We start from the raw sequence: 10,133 nt of genomic DNA on the forward strand, positions 1-10,133 counted from the left end.
TATTACAATTGTCTTGAATTTTATTTTAAAATATTAAATTGCAATATTCAAGTTTTAGTTTTTTGGGTTTTTTTTTTTTTTTTTTTTTTTGTTGTTGTTGTGTTAAATGTAGCTTTTGTGACAAAAAGCTCCTCTGTCACCAAGATCTGATACTTGTTAGCCACTTTGCAAAGTATGGTTTGTCCTCTGTGTTCTGGATTGCAGCCACTGTGTGCAGTTGGGCTTTGCACACAGATTAAGCAACATTTGTTAATTTAAGGATTATGTGTATATCCTAATAACGCAGGCTAGGGGGAAAAACAAACAAAAACTGTTCAGATTTAAGAATGGATGCTAGAAATACCTACAGAGAGGATAAGAAATTGGAGTCTTGCTCTTTAAAGATCATTTAAAAGCCATGAATGTTTTTTGCTACATCATCAAAGTAGTGGACCAGTACAATGTGGGACATCCACATTTCCAGTGTATGACAGACCAGCAGGTTGGTAGAAGCACAAGAGGGTCTGGAAATGGGTCCTTATTGAGTACATAGAGCTGTTTGAATAACCAGAGAATAGAATATATTTCTGTTAGTCTCTTGTGCCTGAAATATCCATTAACAGTTCATTCCCCCAGCTATATCAATGTCCTTCCAAAGGTCTGAAGCCACAAATTGCAGGGATTACCTCACAGAACTGTCAGTGTTACTTTTGATAATTTTTTTTGTTCCAAAAAAAGGAAATTTCTGTTTGGAGATTGGGATTGGGTTTATCCCAGATGATTAGCTATGGGTTAGTCTAGTAATCGGTGGGTTTAATAGTAGTTTATTTAAGAAGGGCTTCTGGGAAATGCATTCAAAAATGTTTAATCAAGATAATCTCATGTTAAAAGATGGAATGCAGATGAATGAGTTAGAAATTAAATATTTAAATCTGCTGGCCTGAGGTTGCTTGACAGTTAGATCTTGGTTATCTTGAACTTTTTTTGAGCACCCTAAAAATTTTGTATTGGGTACAAGGGTACAGATTATTGTGGTTAATTTCCAACAGAAATGTAAGGGCATAGAATCTAAATGCCCCCAAATGCACTAATTTAAAAATCACTTTAGAACTTAACATTCCATTTGTTCCCCTTTGTACCAAGCTTTTGGCTAGTGCACAAGTTTAAAGTCTTGTTGGCCCTGGGCCTGATTCAGCTTGGTTTCTCTGATTTCCTGGGGGTTAGAGGTTGCTTATTACACTCATTATGTTAATTTACATGATTAACCTGTTGAAAGTAATCTGATAGGAGGATCTAGTTCTACTTTATTCCTTTTAAGTTAACTCAGAATAACTTCTAATCACTTCTTTATCTTTGAACTTTTTGGTTTATTGGGCTTTCAGAATTAAGGTGAGTTGTTAGGTTTTACTATGTGCTATTGGTGAACTGTGCAAATTAAATCTCTCTGCTTCCGAAGCATAAAATATATCTATGGAATAGAAGTAGTCTGTAGAACTCAGATAGTAGTTCTTCTATGCTCCCCCAGAACTTGCACATTCCCAAAGGAATTAAATTTACAGCATACCAGAAATATGCAATTTTTTGACAACAGAAGCCTTCATAATGATTGGAACTCACTGACATATATTGTTATGTCAATGTTATGTTAGGAATAGCCATGATCTTAAAAGAATTAAGAATTAGTATCCTGTGTCCTGCAATGATTGTTCTCATTTTTAAGACAATGAATAAAGTAAAACCTTTCTCTCAGTGACATCTATTTCACACACAGTGCCTGATTCACTTTTGGTTTAGAACACTGCTTTCTTGATCTTCTGCAAAGAAACAATCTCCTTTTTGCCATCTTACTGTGAAAAGAGTTGAATGTGGAAGGAGGTGAATAAAGCTTGACTTCCAAAAGATCTCATTCTCCCTAAACTGGAGAAATTCAATTTGGGAAGTGTTTTGGTTTTGCCCGGTAGACAGGTTGTTATCTTTGGATGTGTTTGGTTTTTTTTTTAAACAAACCATTATGAAAGTAGAAAGTAACTGTTGGAGAAACTGTTGATTTACACAGTAAAGTCATTGAAAATCATAAAAATAGAAATACAACTCTGAGTAACATTCACTCAACAGCAAGACACAGATCTCCCACTTTCATGTCTCCTATGAAAACACATAAGAAAACTTCATTGTGTCTTTCCTAAAATTAGCCTAAAAACCATTGGCATTTCTGATGAGGAATTTTATTTGTGAATCCTCATTTTGTATTATCATGATGGATTTTTACCCGGAGATAGTTTTACTTTCCTTTGTGCTAACTGTAGAGGAGCAGTACAATCCAGTAACTCTGGTGCTTAACCAGTATCATGGCATGCTTCCTTATTCTTCTGCAGGGTTATGGAAATGCCTTATGCTTATCAGTGCTGTGCCTTTGGAGCTTGTGAGAACCACTACAGAATCTCCAGCCAGTGGAGTAAAGATGAGAATAGCAGCATTGATGACTTTCATAGAAAGGATGCTGGACTGTTACAAATTCAAGGTAACCATCATCTTAGGCTTTTAAGTCTGCCTGAAGGCTGGGAGCAACCTGTGATGTTAAATAAATCAAATACTCTTTACAGTCACAGAGGTGGCCTCTCCCTCCCTCTTGCCCAGTAATGTTATTTAAGCATTCCTGTGCTTAGCAAACTCATTATTTTAGGTCTGCCATTCAAAAATCTCACTCACTCATGCACTCATCTTTTCATCCAAATAATAGCTATAGTAATGGGGTAAATTAAATCTTGCCTTTATATGAGAGACAGGGTAGTTCAGCTGGTATGTAACTCCATATGAGAGCAGGCCAGCAAAGATGTAGTTTCTTGCCAGCCTCAGAATGGAACACATCTTTGGCTTACCCACACAGTTCAGGATGAGTCATAGCCAAAGTATGTGGCTACTTTGGCATATTTTTTCATAGAATCATAGAATATGCTGAGTTGGAAGGGACCCACAAGGATCATCAAATTCATCACCTGACCCTGCACAGGACAGCCCCAAGAGTCACGCCATGCGCATTGTCCAAACACTTCTTGAACTCTGGCAGCCTTCGTGCTGTGACCCCTTCTCTGGGGAGCCTGTTCCAGTGCCCAGCCACCCTCTGGGTGAAGAACATTTTCTTGATATCCAAGCTAAACCTCCCCTGGCTCAGCTTCATGACATTTCCTTGGGTCTTGATTGTGAGAGGAAGAGTTTTGTACCAGCCCCTCTGCTTCCCCTCATGAGGATGTTGAAGACTCGAATGAGGTTTCCTCTCAGTCTCCTCTTCTTCAGGCTGAACAAACCAAGTAACCTCAGCTGCTTCTCATACACCTCCTCCAGACCCTTCATCATCCTCATAGCCCTCCTTTGGACAGTCTCCAATAGATGTATATCTTTCTTATATTGTGACACCCAAAACTGCCCCCAGCACTCGAGGTGAGGCCGCCCCAGTGCAGAGCAGAGCGGGACAATCCCCTCCCTTGCCCAGCTGGTGATGCTGTGCCTGATGCACCCCAGGACAGGGTTGGCCCTCCTGGCTGCCAGGGCACTGCTGACTCATGTTCAACTTGCCATAGACCAGGACCCCCAGGTCCCTTTCTGCAGGGCTGCTCTCCAGCATCTCATTCCCCAGTCTATGCACATAACCAGGGTTTCCAGAGAGTGCGTTTGTTCTCTAGGACACAAGACTACTGTATTTTTCATCCCCTTCAGCACTAGGTCTGTTACTTGATCTGTTATGTAGGTGCACACATACATTTATACCACCCTGTTGCTTTCTGTGCTATCTCTGCTCCTGCAAACCAGTCTCAAGAGTTCAGCAAGAATAGAGCCAAGAATACATGGTAGAGTCATGACATAAAAAACACAGATAAATTGATTAATTCTTAGCAGCATGGCACAACAGCAGAATGCACATTTTAAACTCCTTCCTAGGCAATCATCACACCTCAAATTAGGTGATAGAGAATGTACCTGTAAGTGATTATTTTCAGAGGAGTAAAGATGACAATCCCTGGCAAAGGGACAAGACCAGGCCTTAAATAGCACAGGCATTTTTGCAACTTTTACTAAGAAAACTCTTCCTGAACATGCAGTAACAATTCTGGGTATTTTCTCCCCTATAGATGAACGTGATTTTGAGGACTTTTTTCTTGACTTTGAAGAAGATTTGAAATCCCATCATTCAGTGCAATGCTCACCTTCTCCAGGTATGAAACTGCCAGACAGCAACTCTAAGAGAGATGCGAAGAGAGACACAATTTTCTTGGACTGTGTAATGACATGTTATAAGGTAGCCGAAGTACATCTGTCTGTACTCATTCCATCACACTTCACTAGGACTCATTAGGAACCTGTTCTAATTTATTGAGAGGTAACGTTTTCAGCTTTTTTCACATACTGACAAACATCACAGCATTTCTTGAAACTACAGGAGTTGACACTTGCAGCAGTACTGCCAGGCACAAAAAGAAACTCACAGATTACTCATGATGAAGGACAAAGACTTACATGCACCAGTAATGCAACATGCATCACACATTTAGCAGCGTGTTATCAAAGTCTCAGACTCCAAAGAAAGAGCAGATTTCCAGCTCACTTTTTAGACTAACATCCACTGTTTGGCTGTGCTGAGAACCTGCAAGAAGCATGAACTTTAGTGTCTTAGAAAGCACGAGGTTGTTTTGGTTTACGTAGGTTCCCCTTACCCTTTTATTTTGTCTTTTCAGGTCCCTTCAAACCATGTGAGCATCTGTTTGGTAGCTGGCTGATCAGAATTGGAGTGTGGACCATAGTGGGTTTGACCTTTAGTTGCAATGCACTGGTGTCTGCTACAGTTTTCAGATCTTCATTGTATATGTCCTCCATAAAACTTCTGATTGGTTTAATAGCTATTGTAAATGCCTTGATGGGTGTGGCCAGCGGAGTGCTGGCTAGTGTGGATGCATCCACTTTTGGTAGCTTTGCTCGGTACGGAGCACAATGGGAAAGTGGAATTGGTTGCCAAATAACAGGCCTTCTCTCCATTTTTGCTTCAGAGGCTTCCATATTCCTCCTCACCCTAGCTGCACTCGAACGAGCATTCTCTGTAAAGCATGCTTCAAAGTTTGAAACAAAATCCTCCATTGCCAGTGTAAAAATTGCCATTTCCTTTTGCTTTATGTTGGCACTAATCATTGCAGTGATACCCCTTCTCACTGGAAGCGAGTATGGGGTTTCTCCACTTTGTTTGCCACTCCCATTTGGAGAGTCCACTGCTATGGGCTACATGGTAGCACTGGTACTGCTCAACTCCCTTTGTTTTCTGGTAATGACTGTTGCTTATACAAAGCTCTACTGTAGTTTAGAAAAGGGAGAACTAGACAACATTTGGGATTGCTCCATGGTCAAACATATAGCCCTGCTACTTTTTACTAATTGCATTCTTTATTGCCCTGTGGCCTTCTTATCTTTTTCCTCTTTACTAAACCTCACTTTTATCAGCCCAGAAGTGATTAAGTCAATACTTCTAGTGATTGTCCCATTGCCAGCATGTCTAAACCCACTGCTCTATATACTTTTCAATCCACATTTTAAGGAGGATTTGGGAAGTCTGCGAAAGCAAACTTTGATGTGGAGGAGATCAAAACATGCTAGTCTGATCTCTGTGAATTCAGAAGACATAGAAAAACAGTCTTGTGACTCAACACAAGCATTGGTAACCTTCACGAGTGCCAGCATATCATATGATATGCCCACCAGCAGTTCATTAATGCCACCATCTTATCAAATGACAGAAGGCTGCAATCTTTCGTCAGTCGCATTTGTTCCCTGTCGCTAGTTGCAGTAGCAGTACAGAAAATCTCTGTTTACAAAAGTTTTAATCCCAAAAGTAAGTGTGGATGTGTGCATACGAGTTTAGAGACTGCCTCTAAATTATTGTGACACGCATCAGAAAACAGACAATGACAAAACTTGCAACAGGCTGAAAATCCAATACTTGAGCCTGCTCAGCCTGCTCCCAGAATGCTGGGATGAAGAGAGGAAAAGAAAGCTGTTGAAGTTTGTGCAGTTGTATCAGCTGTTCTCTTTTAAAGTAGCACTACTCAGAAAGGGCATCAGTTGGTCAAGAGCAAAAATAGCATATTAAATTTGTAACATTTTTTCAAAGCATCACCTGATGTTTTCAGGGGTTGGGTTATTTTTTTTCGTGTTTATTGCAATTTGGTTTTAATAATAATTTTTCAGTGCCATGGTTGTTTTTATAAGCATCTTTGTATGGCCTTTGTTCAGCAATGTATCTAAATGGAAGAGTAATCCTGTTGAAGTCCTAAAGGTTTCTGCAGAATACCCTTTGATGAAGTTCCATGTTTGATAAAGCCGATTAAAGGGTTTAACTGGCATTGGGTTTGGATTTTGGAAGTCATCTAACTTGACAAAGCATTTTTAATTGTCAGCGAAAGCTAAAAATTAGCATGATGTGAAAGAAGGTAGTCAAAATCCTGTTAAGCATTTAAAATGTAATTGTAAATGGCAAGGCATTGTCACATGGGTATTTTTCTAATGAGGTTCTGCACAGTTTGGTCCTGAATTGCTTTCATGCCGGTAGAATTACTTCCAGAATTACTGATGATAAAATTGGCAGATGACTCATATAATTTGAAGGTGGAAAATACTAAATAGAAAGTTATTGATATAAAAAAATTGGCATGCTGAGAACTATTAAAGGACACCAAAGGCACTCAGACAGAAACATTCATTTAAGGTAGTATGTGCAGGAATAAAAACTGTAGTCCTGCTCATGGAATGATGTCTGTCTCATGAAACAGTGATTCTAGAAAGCTGCTAGTTCATAGTCACTAGTCAGTTGAAGATTTAGAGGTCACTGGGTCTTTTTGGATAAGGATAGCCAACATCCTTAGCTAAGGCAATATCAAGTAGGAGTGAAGAGGTTGTGTGATCTGTCTTCTTAGCACTGATGCAAGCACTCCTGGGGTATTTCAAACACTTATTGCATTTGCATGCTGGAAAGAACATTGTGAAATTGAAAAGGGTATGAATATCATAAATTTAAAGGAACTTAAAAAATAAGTGATTTGATCACAGTTTATAAGTAGCTGCTTCTGGGATACAGAAGTTTGAAGGCAGAGGACTGCTCATCTGAGAGGAGAAGAATCTGGTAAGGTCAACTGGAAATTGACATTAGGGATAAGCAGCCTAGAAATAAAGGTGCAAGTTGTTGATAGAGATGGTCATTAGCTAGTGAAATTATCTGTCACCAAAAATCTCTAAATTCATATTGGATATATGGCCAAAAAAGATACTGGAGCAGCTGTTGAAATTCAGGGGCTTCTGATGGCTTCAGTTTAGGAAAAGGCTTGATTAGATTAACAGAGTTCTCTGACTTTGAATCTGTTAATACTTTGCTGAATCAAGGCATGTATGTTTACACATCAGAAGCATCCCAGTTAGAAAGAAGAGACTTCACGTCCTTGCCAAGTCTACTGTTTAAATATCTCAAACAGAGCCACCTAGAATATAATTCTTTGACCTTGTCCAAGCCATCAGGGGATATTCCAATACTCTTTTCTCAGAGCTGGCACCTTTTGCTTAAGTAAGCTGACCATTTAAGACAGAAAAATGCACAAATTTAGCTTTTGTTGTTGTTGTTAGAAAGAGCTCCCTGAGGAGTAACATTTAATAACCCAGTACTCACTACTCAGTTAATGGCCACTCAGCCTCCAGGTGAACGAGACTAATTTTTTAACATCACGAAGGTTAGGCTAGGCCCAGCAATTAAGGTAATCAGTTACAGATGATCTCTGTTGTTCATCTGTTCCTGTATATAAAAATTACTGGGACTCCAAGGATGGATTTTCACAATGAAGAATTTGCTGCCAACAATGCATATGCCTTGATTTTCCTGCCTATTCACACTGGCGTATTTTTAGTTTTGCAGTTACAGATGGCATCAGTTGACTTTGGCTGACATATTCATCCTTCAGGGAAAAAAAATGAACCAGTTCTGGAATTGTGTATGATAAAGTCAGCTGGGTACTTATCTTAATCCTTATCTGTTGTGGCTTTTGAAGCAGTGCAGCACACAGCTGCAGAAATGATGCCTGAAACCACTTTGGATTAAACAGAGGATCAGTCAACCATTGCACAATACCTATTACCATGTTTACTTAGCTTTAATTTAACTGGGGTCCATCTGTGCTGCTCTGCTTGATGTCAGTGAGGTTCCTTTCAGCTTGCTATATTTAAGAAGTTTGTAAAGAAATTTGAGAAGCAAAATAATGTTATAATTCTAAAGACTAGTTAAAGAAAGCTTCTTTTATCAGAACTTTTATAGCTTGCAGAAGGTCCTAAAGGCTTTGTGTCTTATTTTTATAAGCATGTTTGAAATATTTTGATCAGATATTTTAAACTTGAAATTGTTAAAATTCATTTAATAGATTTTTAAAGTAAAATGTGTAAATATAGAACTGTATTTATTATTACAGTGAAATGCAACTACAGTAAAGGACATGAGATTAAGCCCTGTACAGTTTCTTATTGATATTTGCTATATTTTCTGCTCATATATGTTACTAAATTCATTATCTGTAAATAATATAATGTAAATGTGTAGTGATTGTAAATAGGTGACATGCTTTCTTTTCTATGTGTTCTGAACATATGAAAGTTGTAATAAAATGTGACTCCACAGTAAAGAGCATTTAATCCTGACCTAACACCTCACAAAATGGTGTGCATTCTCAATTAATCCTTCCTGAGTTATTGTAATACTTACACTAACCTCCCTAGGTGTCTGAAATTCTTCACAAAGTATAAGTTACAGGTTGTGTGCTGTAAAAAAAAAAAAAAAAAAAAAAAGAACAACAAAAGAATAATAGTGTTTCATTTCAACACATACTAAATCTTTTACCAAAATTTCACTCGCAGACCCTTACAAACAGATCCTGCTCCCTGTGCATGCTGCCGTGTCTCGCTGATGACCTCTCAAAATTGCCACAGGTGAGACCAGCATCTCCAGCTGTGTGACAGGGGTGTGCATCAGGTCAGGCACAAGTTACCCACAACCTTCAGACCACAGACATGAGAGGTGCAATTCAACTGCACTAGGCTGCTGCTTCTAATGAGACAGCAAATTCTCCTGCATCCTTCTTTATTTTCTCTCTGACCCCTAATCTGGCAGGTGAAGCAGGTGAGGGGATAACCAAAGAGGCTGGCAAAGTTCATCTTGGCAGAGAGGCAGTAGCACCATCAGGTTTGAAGTGGATGGAGTTGCTAAGGGCAAATGAAAGGTGGGGCTTAAAACACAGGACTTGGCAAGAGCCAGGTTGCTCAGGCTGCACCAGAACTTCCAGCTCAGTTGAATTAAAGGCAGGCAGCAGCTAAGCACAGCCTTGTCATTTTATAGGCAGCAGGGAGAGGTGAAACAGTGCGTGCATTCTTGTTAAGAGGCTCTGCAGCACAGGACAGTTAGATGTGCTTGGTTTTTCAGAGATGGGGATTTTAATTCATTTCTATGATGTACTTGAAAGACAGAGGTAAAATACCAATGAAGCAAAAACTCTCAGAAAGCAATTGTTTAGTCAGGACTTCATATGGCAAGTAACAAATTACAAAGATTTTAAAAAAAGAAAGTAAAATTATCCTATATGTAAATGGATTTTAGCAAGGAGCATGCAGGTTCCCAGAGTAGATGAGGAGGCTAGTTTGGGGAAGATCATTTCTGCCAGAAGGGCCTGTGGAGAAGAAGTTTGTTGGGTGAGTTTTAGAATAGTCTTATTGAGGTAGGACAGGACCAGCAGAGAACAGGAATAAGAAAGCCATTAATTATCTTTAGGAGAAAAAAACAGAAGCGTGACAAAGCATAGGGGAGTGCATAACTCAGGGAGAACAGAGGGCTTCAAGAGACAGGATGCAAATGGGTTGAGTTTTATGAGGTACTAAGAAGCGTGATGGAGTTTTGTGAAGGGTGGAGAGCTCGAAGTGGATACAAAAAGATGGAAGCATTGTGATGGCTGGGACATTGAAATGGTGAGAAAACAAGCAAGTAAAGATGATTTTACATGCATGTGTGCACCACAGGGTAAGCAATATTAGAGCCAGGAACCCTAAGGAAGAAGAATGAAATTGTGTTATTTTAGGAGGAAAATATTACA

General features: G+C 39.2%; 1 protein-coding gene across 1 annotated transcript in view; it reads left to right on the forward strand.

Moving 5' to 3' along the window:
* The window catches only part of LGR5 (leucine rich repeat containing G protein-coupled receptor 5), a 152,570-nt gene extending 143,867 nt beyond the window's left edge, over positions 1-8,703 (forward strand). The window contains exons 17-19 of the mRNA XM_008632814.2: positions 2,355-2,500; positions 4,107-4,190; positions 4,710-8,703. Coding sequence (XP_008631036.2) covers positions 2,355-2,500; positions 4,107-4,190; positions 4,710-5,800 — 1,321 coding nt within the window. The 3' untranslated portion in view covers positions 5,801-8,703. The remainder of the gene's footprint in view (positions 1-2,354; positions 2,501-4,106; positions 4,191-4,709) is intronic.
* Positions 8,704-10,133: the final 1,430 nt, after the last annotated feature.

This window comes from Corvus brachyrhynchos, unplaced genomic scaffold (genome assembly GCF_000691975.1).
Source record: "Corvus brachyrhynchos isolate BGI_N302 unplaced genomic scaffold, ASM69197v1 scaffold32, whole genome shotgun sequence".
In the NCBI taxonomy this organism is placed as follows: domain Eukaryota; kingdom Metazoa; phylum Chordata; class Aves; order Passeriformes; family Corvidae; genus Corvus; species Corvus brachyrhynchos.